At 44.6% G+C, this 14,638-nt stretch overlaps 1 protein-coding gene across 5 annotated transcripts in view; it reads right to left on the bottom strand.

Moving 5' to 3' along the window:
* gramd1bb (GRAM domain containing 1Bb) overlaps window positions 1-14,638 on the bottom strand; it is a 130,063-nt gene that overhangs the window by 48,152 nt on the left and 67,273 nt on the right. Inside the window, exons 1-2 of one of the 5 annotated variants that reach the window (XM_063906475.1) lie at window positions 13,200-13,517; window positions 8,144-8,187 (exon numbers count right to left, since the gene is read on the bottom strand). The exons of 3 other annotated variants lie outside the window; for them this stretch is intronic. In XM_063906475.1, the coding sequence (XP_063762545.1) occupies window positions 8,144-8,187; window positions 13,200-13,214 (59 nt within the window). In that variant the 5' untranslated portion in view covers window positions 13,215-13,517. Of the gene's footprint in view, window positions 1-8,143; window positions 8,188-13,199; window positions 13,518-14,638 lie in introns of those variants that run through there. One more of the 5 variants, XM_063906476.1, reaches the window with a different exon arrangement.

The following is a 14,638-nucleotide window of genomic DNA, read 5'->3' as shown; positions in this document are numbered from 1 at the left end:
TCTACTCAAATACAAGACCTGAGTACTTCTACTTTACTCAAGAACAAGACCTGAGTACTTCTACTCAAATACAAGATCTGAGTACTTCTACTTTACTCAAGTACAAGATCTGAGTACTTCTACTTTTACTCAAGTACAAGATCTGAGTACTTCTACTTTACTCAAGTACAAGATCTGAGTACTTCTACTTTACTCAAGAACAAGACCTGAGTACTTCTACTCAAATACAAGATCTGAGTACTTCTACTCAAATACAAGACCTGAGTACTTCTACTTTACTCAAGAACAAGACCTGAGTACTTCTACTCAAATACAAGATCTGAGTACTTCTACTTTACTCAAGTACAAGATCTGAGTACTTCTACTTTTACTCAAGTACAAGATCTGAGTACTTCTACTTTTACTCAAGTACAAGATCTGAGTACTTCTACTTTTACTCAAGTACAATATCTAAGTACTTCTACTTTACTCAAGAACAAGACCTGAGTACTTCTACTCAAATACAAGATCTGAGTACTTCTACTTTACTCAAGTACAAGATCTGAGTACTTCTACTTTTACTCAAGTACAAGATCTGAGTACTTCTACTTTTACTCAAGTACAAGATCTGAGTACTTCTACTTTTACTCAAGTACAATATCTGAGTACTTCTACTTTTACTCAAGTACAAGATCTGAGTACTTCTACTTTTACTCAAGTACAAGATCTGAGTACTTCTACTTTACTCAAGTACAATATCTAAGTACTTCTACTTTTAAACAGGTCCACGGATGATGCCATCTCCCTCACCCTCCACACTGCCCTCTCCCACCTGGACCAGAGGAACACTTATGTGAGAATGCTGTTCATTGACTGCAGTTCAGCATTCAACACCATTGTGCCCTCCAAGCTCATCATTAAGCTCAGGGACCTTGGGCTCAACAGCGCCCTCTGTGACTGGATCATGAGCTTCCTGACGGGCAGATCTCAGGCAGTGCGGATGGGGAACATCACATCCTCCACCTTGACCCTCAACACCGGAGCCCCTCAGGGTTGTGTGCTCAGCCCTCTCCTCTACTCCCTGTTCACGCACGACTGCGTGGCCACACACAGCTCCAACACCATCATCAAGTTTGCTGACGACACGACCGTCATCGGCCTGATCACAGACGGCGACGAGACGGCGTACAGAGAGGAGGTCAGAGCCCTGACATCTTGGTGCCAGGACAACAACCTCCATCTCAACGTCAGCAAAACAAAGGAGCTGATTGTGGACTACAGGAAGAGGCAGAGAGAAGCACACACACCCATCACCATCGACGGGACTCCTGTGGAGAGAGTCAGCAGCTTCAGGTTCCTCGGGGTTAACATCAGTGAGGACCTGACATGGACACATCACACCAGGGTCATATCCAAGACGGCTCGACAGCGGCTCTTCTTCCTCCGCAGGCTGCGGAAGTTCAACATGGACTCCAGGATACTCTGCAACTTCTACAGGTGCACCATCGAGAGTATCCTGACTGGCTGCATCACCGCCTGGTATGGCAGTTGCACCGCCCTCAACCGTAAGACTCTACAGAGGGTGGTGAAAACTGCTCAGCACATCACCAGGACGGAGCTGCCATCCATGGAGGACCTCTACACCCAGCGGTGTAGGAAGAAGGCCGGTAGGATATTAAAGGACCCCCATCACCCCAGCACCAATCTGTTCTGTCTGCTGCCGTCTGGCAGACGGTACCGCAGCATCCGGACCAAGACCACCAGACTCAGAGACAGTTTTATACCACAGGCTATAAGACTACTGAACTCCTGAGCTCTGTGAATGTCTACTCACATCTGTTTATAGTACACACATACATATATATTATACACATCTGCCATACACATCTGTTATACATAATATATGCATCTGTCCATACCTCCTCATTCAACAGTGTAAAGTATTTAAATACTCTCAATGTATTCCACATATGTATATATTTCACATCCTCAAATCTTTAGTGTTGTTATTGTAAATATTCTTCTCTCTTTTTGCACTATTTTATTTATCTTTTGCACCATGTATGTTGAGTTGTTGGAGGAGCACGCGACATAAGATTTTCATTGCCAACATATACGCTGTATCTGCTGTGCATATGACAAATAAAACCTTGAAACCTTGAAACCTACTCAAGTCCAAGACCTGAGTACTTCTACTCTGGGCTGATCAGGGTCAGCAGCTCACCCTGTTAATCTCTTAATGCATGCAGGGGGCTCCCCGTGTGTGTGTGTGTGTGTGTGTGTGTGTGTGTGTGTGTGTGTGTGTGTGTGTGTGTGTGTGTGTGTGTGTGTGTGTGTGTGTGTGTGTGTGTGTGTGTGTGTGTGTGTGTGTGTGTGTGTGTCTGAGGTGGTCTTCCTGGTGACGCAGCGAGCTTTTATAACCTCATTTTAAATCAAAGTGGAGTTTAATCGTCTCCTCTCCTCTGATTGGCTGCAGGCTCTGGTTAACAGCGGTTGTCTGCTCCTCAGGATTCAGAAACACGTAGAAGGGAAGCGTCTACGCTAATGCACGCTGCTTACGGGCTACAAGTGAGGGGGAAAAAAACTCATCTCAGGTTTATTTGTAATGGTTTTGCCTTCAGCTATTGTTTTTCACAATAAAAGCTCCAGAAAGTCACTATCTAAAACTCAGGCATGGATGAGGCTGTTCTAAATTAAAGTCAGAATCTGAAAACAAGAATACAGGTACTGCTATCACTACCTATTCATTTTAATACTGACTTTGTGAAAAGGCTCTTAGTAGGCATTGTGTGTGTGTGTGTGTGTGTGTGTGTGTGTGTGTGTGTGTGTGTGTGTGTGTGTGCGTGCGTGTGTGTTTTTTACGAGGGCTTCATTAAACAATCTATTATTCGTGATGAATGGCTGACTTTTAAAAGCCCCTCAGAGCTGATGATGTGATGACTTTTATTGTGGAAAACTCTCAGAGGTAAGAGGGTGTTTTATTCCTGCGCCACGGGGCGGCAGCAGACGTGAGGACGCTTCCTCTCTGTTGTTAGTCAGCACATCCTGCACACCTGGGCTCATGTGACTGAGTAGAATGTGACAGGGAGGGAACATACGAGAGGTTTGTAAATCCTTTCAAACTTTCTGTTGTATACTTTGAGGGATGAAGCTCCACCTTTCAAGATGTGTTGACCCACCGAGGCCGGCCCTTAATTGCATTTTGCATCAGGAGGACGTCTGCAGATATTACGATGCAAGGTGGATGAAAGATCTGTGAAGCTCTCCCTGCGTTATTGTGTGTCGCTGTTGTTGTTGTTGTCGTGTGTTGTGCAGGGTGGTGCTGAACGGACAGCTCCTCCAGCGAGCCTCTCTGACGCCCCCTGCTGACCACCCCCTGCTCCAGCAACACCCCTTCAATCAAGTCAATTTAAATCAGGCAATTAGAGGAATTAAAGAGGCCCTATTCCCCCTATCCTGTCATCTGTTCGATAGCTGTTGGTGCATGTAAAGCGTCTGCAAAGGCTAAAATTAACCATGCTTCCACAGAGTGAGGCTTTAGTTATCAGCCAGAGAAACGTCAGGCGGGTCTTTCCTGCATCTGCTCCTCTTTCAGCATCCCTTGAACCCGAACCTGGCCGAGAGGTTTCTCATTTGTTCTGCAGAATAGCATTGTCAGATAATCTGGATTAAACCGTCATGCCGCCTCCTGTGATTGGATGTCACACACACACACACACACACACACACACACTATGGATTACACTCCCCCCATCCCGTGGATTGATCTCTACTGTCTGATCAGAGAGGGAAACGGAGGGTCATGTTTGTTGTTGATGATCTGAGGCCACAGTGGGGAGACAGAGAGCAGGAAAACCCTTTGAACAAACACTGCTCTTTTAAGTCTTTAAGAAACATCTGCTAGAAATCCACTACTATTTGATGTGTAACCTGATTCCTGATCACGCGTTACGTGTAATCCGTTCCTCCTCCCAGCCCGTTCGATTGCAAAGGGCTGTGTCCAACATCAGTCCTCCAGAGCGAAGTGAGGCGGGGAAAGCAGATGGCTTTCTGTCACGTGTGCGCCGTGAATAAAAGAACAAAGTGTGCTGGGATAAAAAAAAGTGTTGTTTCTGCTGCAGCAAGCAGGAGGGAAATAGGCCGAACACACACACTCATTATTATAAAACAAAGAGGGGGGGGGGGGGGGGTTTGCGATTGTTAAGTTACACCTACACTCGCCATATGCATAACGTTAAATGTGTCTCTTCTGCTAACACTTTTGTACTCTACAAGCCAACTAATCACATATTGGTTATCTAAATACTTCTTATTTATTTATCTTTTATTAATCAAGTGTTTCTATTGAACATGTGCACTTCAAAGATGACCAAGAACAAGTGAGGAGCAAAATAGAAAGCGGATACACATCAGGGCATCGGCCCACCGTACCTCAGCGGGTGCCATGACATCTGCGTGTTTTAAAATCAAATGAACATTTAACTAAATGAAACTAAGCAAACACAATCGCAGAATCATAGAAAGGCGTTCTCCCCTTCGAGGAATGATAAGAAGCTTTTCCAAATCTTATCAAAAGGTAGAATATATTTACCCTTAAGCATAAAGGTACGTTTCTCAAGAGCGAGGGGACCCGATAGTCCACCGAGCCAGACCTGCAGACTCTGTTTGGAAGCCGATCTCCAGGACTGCCGGTAATCAGGAGTCCTTTATATATGGGACTTGTTTAGTACAAAAACTGAGAGAGCATCATTTAGAGAATAATGACAATTTCACACCTGTAACTCAGGGAAGGATCTAAGAGCTTCCTTCCAGCAAGTCTGAATATACGGGCAGAGCCATGGGCAGGGAAGACGAACCCCTGTAGTTCCACATTCAACACATCGAATGGATCAAATGTGTTCAGGAGGTTCTCCTTAACCAGCTAAAGTGGATTCATTCTAATCTAAACAGTTGTCTTATCTCCTGAAAAGCTGTCATGACTTAACGACGGTCCATTTCAAGGCTTACAAACAGAGTCTTTGGGAAGTGGAGGTTCGTAAAGCCGGTGACGCTACGCAAAACATAGCCGTCACGCTCTCAACGAAGGTACCGAGCCCTGGAGCTGGTCCGGTTAATACTTAAAAAGGTGAATAGTAAAATGCAGATATAAGTACGGTGTATACATGCCGAACAGAGTGAGACCAAATCATGAGTGCATGAGACGCTGCAGAGAGTAAGCACCCCGCAGTACGGCTCGTGTTCTTACATCCGGGCCGATCAGCAGAACCTGATCCTCGGAGTCGTGACATCATTTCTGTGAACAGTGAGTGTGTGTGTGTGTGTGTGTGTGTGTGTGTGTGTGTGTGTGTGTGTGTGTGTGTGTGTGTGTGTGTGTGTGTGTGTGTGTGTGTGTGTGTGTGTGTGTGTGTGTGTGTGTGTGTGTGTCAGGGTCACAGATGTGATGAGTCATTGATGCATAAGAGCTGCAGTTCCATTCAGGCTGGAGGTTCACAGAGGCTCTTATTATTATTCATTTTGTGAATCACCTAAGTGGAGATTTAAAACCGACAGCTGAAGACATTTGTTTTAGTTTTTAGAATAGCCTTAAATTATTTATTTGGAGTTTCAGTCTTTGTTCTTATTTTTTTATATATTTATTCTGAATTTTTGTATTCTCTCTAAAAAGAAGAATCTTAATGAATTCTATGGTATTTCACAGACGTAATAATAATAATCATCTCAATCAGTTTTATTTGTGCCAATGTTATTCTATAGACTCAATCAAATATATATCTAATAATCTCAATTCGTTATTCTTTGGAAATGGCTTTCGACAGACCTCATCCTCAAAAATCATGACATCATTTTAATTGGATTATTATTCAAAAATGGATTGGATTAAATTCAACATGAAATAAACTATAGCTAAATTGGCCCTGAATCATACGTGTCCCTATGCCGTCGTCAACACCTTACCCTTATGGTTTCTAATTACATAACATGCCAAGCGGGCTTAGTTAGTTATGAAATAGCACATCCTCATCCTCAGTGAGCGTGAGATACTGTGGGTAACACTCAAACCTCCGCGGGGGGAAGAGTAACCCCATCTGTGTCCTCAAAGAAACACTTCTCTAACCTTTATTTAAACAGACAGCTGAATTAAAACAGAGCAGCTGCGCGGGGGAAGCTGTGTCGAAGTCAACAAGCATCTTTTATATTCAAAGTAGGGCTGTCCACGTTAACCAGCTTAAACAAATGAACACAAAATGATCACGTTACCAAATTGGACCTGAAGACTCCCGTAATTCGAGCTCACATCATACAGAGGGGGGGTCACAGTTTTTTGTAAGTAATCATGTTTTATAAAGTTTCGGATTTCTCGTGCATTTCTTTTATCTCCCCCAAAAGCAAAGTCAATACTTTGCTTTTAAAATAGTTTCTGGTGGATTGACAGATTACTCATTCCAGTCAAAATCGATGTCAACGAAGCAGAGCAAATTCATCACCAGAGGATAAAGACACTCTGACCACGAACACCTCTAACCATCCCATCATACACAAGAAAGAAAGCCAAACAATCGAATCCATAAATGTACTTATTCATAAACATTCCCACCATTAAAATGCACCTCTCACCAGTCTTTAATGTCCATTGTAGGTTTCTCATAAGCAACAAAAAGTACACTTCAACAGAGGTCGAGGAAGTCAGAGTATAAGACATGATATATATCTGAGATTATGAATGACTGCATGATACATTTACACAACACTATGGAGGGCTGTTTCCACAGAGTCGACCCTGAACCCGGATCAGCCGTCCTCTTCAGTCCTGATGTTTCAGTCAGATATACAGACACCACAGTGCTAAGCCCCACAGACTTTACATCTGCTTACCACTGGTTGCTATGCTATTATCACCCACAAGGCCTTCAAGGACGCCACTCGAGCTATTTTGAGCCTCAGAAAGATCAACGTCACTCTCAACGGCACAATCACCCAGCAAGGCCTTTAGACGTACAAATCCCCTCAACTCTGCTGTGATGACAGACATAAAGTCACTGAACACACTAAGGACCCATGTGAGACAAAACCCTGGAAACAACAACAAGGTCAGACACGGCAGATTGTACTCTATTGTCTTCAGAGAACAACCAACGAACCACAGCTCAGTCACTGCTCCTCGGGCAATCCAATGCTATTCAGGGTTACCATCAGGGTTGGAAGAAGTACATGCAGTACATTCTAATGTTGGGCTATAAAGGAACTACAGCACGGTCACATGACTTCACGTCTCCACCGCTAAGCTAAAGGAGGCTAATGTTGGGCTATAAAGGAACTACAGCACGGTCACAGGACTTCACGTCACCACCGCTAAGCTAAAGGAGATAATGTTGGGCTATAAAGGAACTACAGCACGGTCACATGACTTCACGTCTCCACCGCTAAGCTAAAGGAGGCTAATTGAAGATTCAACTTTATTGTCATTGCACAGAGTACAAGTACTAGGACAACGAAATGCGGTCTCTGCATTTGACCCATCCTAGTGTTAGGAGCAGTGGGCTGCCATTATGTACGGCGCCCGGGGAGCAGTGTAGGTAACCAGTGTCTTGCTCAGGGACACCACGGTGGCACTTGGTCTATCGGGGACTTGAACTGGTGACCTTCCAGTTCCCAGGCCAAGCCCCTATGGACTACGCCACCACCGCCCTAATGTTGGACATGATGACGTCAACTCGTCTCATTTAGACATTTGTTAGCTACCTATGTTTTAAATCCTCCAGTGGGGTTTTTACTGACGTATTTTATGTCGTAGAATAAAAATATCTTCGGCTGTTTTAACCAAAGACCTTGTTTCAGGCTAACATCCAAAAGCACATTCAGAAAACCACTGACCTCCAGACCAGGGCACAGAAAGTAGTGAAATGCTGAGTCTTTATAAGCTCATTCCTACAGGAGTATACACTTTCTCTAGAGATCTGCCCTTGCAGCACGTCAAAGTTATATATTAGACCACACAAATAAGTTATATAGGAACCAGAAACACCTGTAGTGACCCCCCCCCCACACACACACACATATATTACACACAGAGGATGGAGGATGGATCAATCAGTCCCGTTGGTTTGATGATATGAGGTTAATGCTCAGGTGTGGAGTGTCTTTTGCTTGTTGAGTTATATCCTACCTTTGGGGTTTCCATATCAGTTTCTTCCACTTCTTTTGCTTGGCCTATCGGTGAGGGGTAGAGAAGAGTCAATTTTGAGTATTACTTAACTTTTCCATACGGTGATTGAAGTGACCAAAAAGCACTGGTACTGATGACTCACGACACAGAAATCATAATGGACTTTTAAAAAATATATTTTGGTCTTTTTATTTTCAGTTTCTAGTTCTGCCAACAACCAAAGACTTTCATAGTCCTCCAGCATCAGTTTAAGCGTTTGGTCGACTAGTCGTTGCACCTTTATGATACAATTAGGATTATTACCGGCTTTGCTAAATGGTTTCAGTTCCAGGGCTGAGAAAGAACGTTATGAGAAACATCCCGGTATGTTGTGCTGTATGTAACTACTATGTATCACTACGTTTTATACGTGCAAAGAGCAGGTGCGTCCCAGGAGGAAGCGGTCCGCTGGTAGCAACAGTGCTTAGCAGCGCAGCTAGTGATTCTTAATCGGTGTCTGAACAAGCAGCAAGGAGGCAGTTAAATAAGTAACACATATATAAAACAAATCACACGCCTCATCATGGATTGAACACTTGAATGAGTTTTCTTACTGAGGTCAGAATTTGTATATTTTATAGGTCTATATATTAGGCTACTGCCCTTTGGGGAAGTTACGCTTCGATGGCAGGGATGTGAGTTTGCACATCTTCTTCTTGGGGGCTTTCTTTACTGTTTTTATCCCACGGTTTGGGTTTCCTGCCCAATAAAATAAGCTAAGTGACCAGGCTCTGAATGAAGTATGCATTTTATATAGGCTAACGTTAGTAACAGACGAACAAAGAATTGCTCGTCTTTCTGAAAGTTTGGTCGACTGCTAAGCTCAAGACGACCTTTTCTGGGGTAAGAGAACAAAACACACTTTGCTTTCAGTCGTCTTGGTGCCTGCTTAGTGAGCACTCAAGTTCCCTTAACATGGTCTCTAATATGCTCTGACATTTGCTTTTATCCAACTCTAGTCAATTCAAAGCAAGCGAGAGTTGTTTGAGACTCATTTCACACAGAAAAGCATGTGTGTTTGTGTGCGTACAGTACAGGGAAGTGTCACAGGGCTTGCAGTCCTTTCACTCCGGTCTCTGCAGTCGCCAATGACTCAATACAGAGCGCCCACATATACCATGAATCACTGCGATCAGAGGCCCTAAACCACTCCTCCATCTATTCAATCAATTCATTCTTGCTGTGGCACCTGATAATGCATTTTCCTCTCCAGTCGGAGCAATTTCTACCCACTCCTTTACTCCTGACTGAGACTAGCAGCAGCTATTGAGTTCCTGAGACACGTCAGATCTTATTCCTGAGAAATTGATAAAAGGATCATTTTGCTGTTGAGAATCAGCTAATTTAATGTACGCTAAAAGCAAAGCATTACAGAGGCTGAATAAGGCCTTTGATTTGCATGGAAGGTGATGTTTGAAATGACCCTGGGTGCTTCGTGCTGTTGTAAATGTATGACGCAGAGCAACAGCAGGAATAATCTATACCCCGTTTGGAATAGCTAGAGGAGAAATCAATCAGGTTTGCTACGCTGGAAGAGGAGACAGATTACAGATTACCCCCCCCTGATTTATGAAACAGTCCTGCCATTAAAGACAGAAATGCTTCGGAAAGGCAATCTGTTCCGATAGAATTGCATTTGACTCTTAAGGTGTTTGCCGTGTTTAATGGAGATCCTGCAGGAGTTGAACGCCGGTACGGACTGGCAGTGCTGGAGGTTGATTCATGCTGACACGACAGATGGATTTCCAGCTAGCGCATATTTACGCTTCCTCCCTGCTGATATGCATCTGGATGAGAGTGCTAATTTAGCAGAAACAAAACGCATTAAACGTTGGCCTGTCGCGGAGGAAGTGGGGGGGGGGCATTTAGCGTGATCAGCGGGATTGAGCTGTGTGATTTACACCTCGAGTCACCGGAGGGCCTGTGATGAGTCAGCGGTAAAGTCCTGCTGAATGCAAACATAGGGTTTACATGAGAGCTACAGCTAATGCCCCCCCGGACACTTTTTAGATGATAATATCTGCTGTCATTTGTCTGGCGTTAAATACGGAAGTTTTAAGAATAGCGTGCATTTTTAAGTGCAAAAACGATGGTCGTTCTGGAAATCCTCACATGACGATGAGACGGATGATCAGCTTCATTATCTCACAGACCGCCAATCGGCCCTGAAACCAAAACTCCATTCATAAGACGGTACATTCAATGGGCCTAATGACTAATGGATATCAATTCAAGCTCTAAATGGGGGCAGGTATAAACACACTGGCCTCTAACGGACAAACAGGTCGAGATTAAATGCTTTAGCATATGTGTACGGTATATATACTTCTATACTATACGTCTGCTGTTGTACGTTAGCTAAATGCTGCTAAGGTGTACATTCAGATCAAGGGACTTCAGGTAAAAGAGAAGACAGACAGGAAGTAAACACTAACGGGAACAGCAGAATAAGACAGACAGGAAGTAAAAACTACAGGGAACAGAAGAATAAGACAGACAGGAAGTAAACACTAACGGGAACAGCATGAGAAGACAGACAGGAAGTAAACACTAAAGGGAACAGCAGAAGAAGACAGACAGGAAGTAAACACTAAAGGGAACAGTAGAAGAAGACAGACAGGAAGTAAACACTACAGGGAACAGCATAAGAAGACAGACAGGAAGTACACCCTAACGGGAACAGCAGAAGAAGACAGACAGGAAGTACACCCTAACGGGAACAGCAGAAGAAGACAGACAGGAAGTAAACACTACAGGGAACATCATAAGAAGACTGACAGGAAGTAAACACTAAAGGGAACAGTAGAAGAAGACAGACAGGAAGTAAACACTACAGGGAACAGAAGAAGAAGACAGACAGGAAGTAAACACTACAGGGAACAGAAGAAGAAGACAGACAGGAAGTAAACACTAACAGGAATAGAAGAAGAAGACAGACAGGAAGTAAACACTAACGGGAACAGAGGAAGAAGACAGACAGGAAGTAAACACTAACGGGAACAGAAGAAGAAGACAGACAGGAAGTACACCCTAACGGGAACAGCAGAAGAAGACAGACAGGAAGTAAACACTACAGGGAACAGCAGAAGAACACTGACAGGAAGTAAACACTAAAGGGAACAGCAGAAGAAGACAGACAGGAAGTAAACACTACAGGGAACAGAAGAAGAAGACAGACAGGAAGTAAACACTAACAGGAATAGAAGAAGAAGACAGACAGGAAGTAAACACTAACGGGAACAGAGGAAGAAGACAGACAGGAAGTAAACACTAACGGGAACAGAAGAAGAAGACAGACAGGAAGTAAACACTAACGGGAACATCATAAGAAGACTGACAGGAAGTAAACACTAACGGGAACAGAAGAAGTAGACAGACAGGAAGTAAACACTAACGGGAACAGAAGAAGAAGACAGACAGGAAGTAAACACTAACGGGAACAGAAGAAGAAGACTGACAGGAAGTAAACACTAACGGGAATAGAAGAAGAAGACAGACAGGAAGTAAACACTAACGGGAACATCATAAGAAGACTGACAGGAAGTAAACACTAACGGGAACAGAAGAAGAAGACAGACAGGAAGTAAACACTAACGGGAATAGAAGAAGAAGACAGACAGGAAGTAAACACTAACGGGAACATCATAAGAAGACTGACAGGAAGTAAACACTAACGGGAACAGAAGAAGTAGACAGACAGGAAGTAAACACTAACGGGAACAGAAGAAGAAGACAGACAGGAAGTAAACACTAACGGGAACAGAAGAAGTAGACTGACAGGAAGTAAACACTAACGGGAACAGAAGAAGTAGACAGACAGGAAGTAAACACTAACGGGAACAGCAGAAGAAGACAGACAGGAAGTAAACACTAACAGGGAACAGAAGAAGAAGACAGACAGGAAGTAAACACTAACGGGAACAGAGGAAGAAGACAGACAGGAAGTAAACACTAACGGGAACAGAAGAAGTAGACAGACAGGAAGTAAACACTAACGGGAACAGCTGTTGAAGCGTATTTGCACCACCGCAGAAAGGGAACCCTCCAGCGGGGTGAGCTAGTGTGTCATTGTCTCCTATCACAGAATAATGAATCTTAGTGTGCTCGAGCTGCTAGCCCCTCTCTCTGTGATTCATCCGAGGGCTGTGGAGATCGTTATGAGAGGGGAACACAGTGAAACCTGCCAGCAGTGTTCATCACGGTCACCCAGCGCAGTGTCCCCGTCCACAGGAACAGTAAATCTGATTAAATTGCCCCTAATGGACCCGGGGAGCAGAGATCACAGCAAAGATTTAAGAGGCCTTGAAGCCAGCTGGAAAATCCCTTCTGCTCAGATGTGTGTGTGTGTGTGTGTGTGTGTGTGTGTGTGTGTGTGTGTGTGTGCGCCGTATAGTGCAGAAACACACACAGACATACGGTAATTTATTCCACCACGCCCTGCATTCATCAGGTAAATGCATGTATCATTCAAACGTTTGTTTTCCTATTTGAATGAATTGGCAAGCTGTGCAACACGTACATATTCAGTAATATATATATGTAGAATATTTACTGCTTTTTGTATTGATTGATAACTCATGCACATCCGCTATGTCTGCAACAAGTCAGAATAATGTCACGTCTGCTGTGCACAGCGAGGAAGTGGTTGCTTTTTGCAGCAAAGGTCAAACAGAAAGGGGGCCAGCTGCAGAAATACAGCAGGGCCATGTGACCGGGTCAATGGGAACTACATTAGTACTTCAGTAGATACTCGGAGGACGATTGTCACACAGCGAGAGGACCAACGCTGGACTGCATTGCATATCGTAGTACTTCAGATACATGTCGCTTTATACTTACATCTCTTGGATTTAGCTCTTATATTCCATTTCAATCTTTACAGATACTATTATTCCAATACTACACCTTGTTTTTGTTTCTAATATTGTAGGTTTTTCACGCAAAACACTGTCTTTTTCTTGTTGGCATGTCAGCTAACGTGCTGTTTGGATAACTAGAGAACAGGACGAGGACTGACCTTATGTTTGTGCATGGTGAACAGGCAGACACCATCCTGGCCTCTCTCCTGGCTCTCATGGCCTCTCCCCAGTCTCTGTCCCGCTGCTTCCTTGTCAGATTCTCACTTGTCCGGCATGCTTTGTCGTCATCGCACCAAATAAGCCTCGTAAAATCCCCCCCTCGTCCTCCTCTCTCACGCAGAAATCAGCCAGAGGAAGAAGAAAGGCTCAGAGAGAGAAAGTTGAGGGGATGCAGACGACACTTGTTAAGCTTCAGCCTGGTGTGGAAGCTGCAGGATCCCTGGAGGCTGCTCCCCTCGATGTAAAGAAATCCTCACGGCGACGCTCACCCCCCCCCCCACCCCCCCTTCTTCCCTCCCTGGGTATTTTAAAAACACTGTGACTTTCAGTTTTCTGTCCAGGTGGTTGGCTCCCTACCGCATCCCCTCACATCTGCCTTGCTGAGCCGTGGATGAGCAGTTGTACGAGGGAGGATGGGTCAGGAGATGCGAGGGCTCCTATTGGCTGGCTGGCCATGGTGTGTGTGTGGGAAGGTCCCTTTGGTAGGCTCACTGCGAGAGGCTCTGCTCGATAAGGGTGGTCCTTCACTTCCTTTTCCTCCTCTCCCTCTTTTATCAGCCTCCCTCCTCCTCCTCCTTTTCCTCCTCCTTATCTGCGCTACAAGCTGCAGGCGTGCTCCTCCACCTAAGCATCGCACCGTCTTTGGCAGTGGATCATGAATATGGAGAGGGGGTAGCAACTACGTCAGGAATTCACAGCATCTCGCAGACACAACAGCGCTGGTGAAGCCCGTGACCCAAATACACTGAAATCACACGCTTACATCATCGGAGGAGTCAGAACAACGTTAGGATGTACTGATGTGACGGTGTGTGCAGCTGCGGAGGGACAGGTGTGCACCCTCAGGAAGGATTACACATCGGGAATAATAGCACCGCTGTGGAGATACCAATGTAACGCTAATGAAGAGAATACAGATTTTTACATAAAGAGGCAAAAGGACTGCAGATCCACAATAAAGAGAATTCCCAGAAATGATGATGTTGCTTTTAGTCATTTATGAAATTAAATATTGTATAAAAGGCACATTTATGGTGTAATAAAGGACTAGCTGGGGGCAATTCTTCACTTGGTGTTGTCGGTGTTTGGGGCGAAAACCGCCTTGGGGAGAATTGAATCGACTTAGATAATTCAGTTTTGTTGGATAATGGACGCTACAAGGGGAAAGTGAGCTTCCTGTAGCAACAGATTCCCCCTTTGCCACCACAGCGGTTCCAGGGCTGGTTTGGAGCCAGTGCACAACTGAGTTTCCAATGCAGCCGCACTAGTGGCTCTCGGTCCCAGAAAACAGTTGCCAATTGGAACCGACAGACTGCTGGGGCTGGAACCAAGAACCGCAAACGTAACGGGAGCGAGAGTAAAAACTGCCCATGGCGAG

Source organism: Eleginops maclovinus, chromosome 18, assembly GCF_036324505.1.
Source record: "Eleginops maclovinus isolate JMC-PN-2008 ecotype Puerto Natales chromosome 18, JC_Emac_rtc_rv5, whole genome shotgun sequence".
In the NCBI taxonomy this organism is placed as follows: Eukaryota; Metazoa; Chordata; class Actinopteri; order Perciformes; family Eleginopidae; genus Eleginops; species Eleginops maclovinus.
This window is presented reverse-complemented; position numbering and strand designations above follow the sequence as displayed.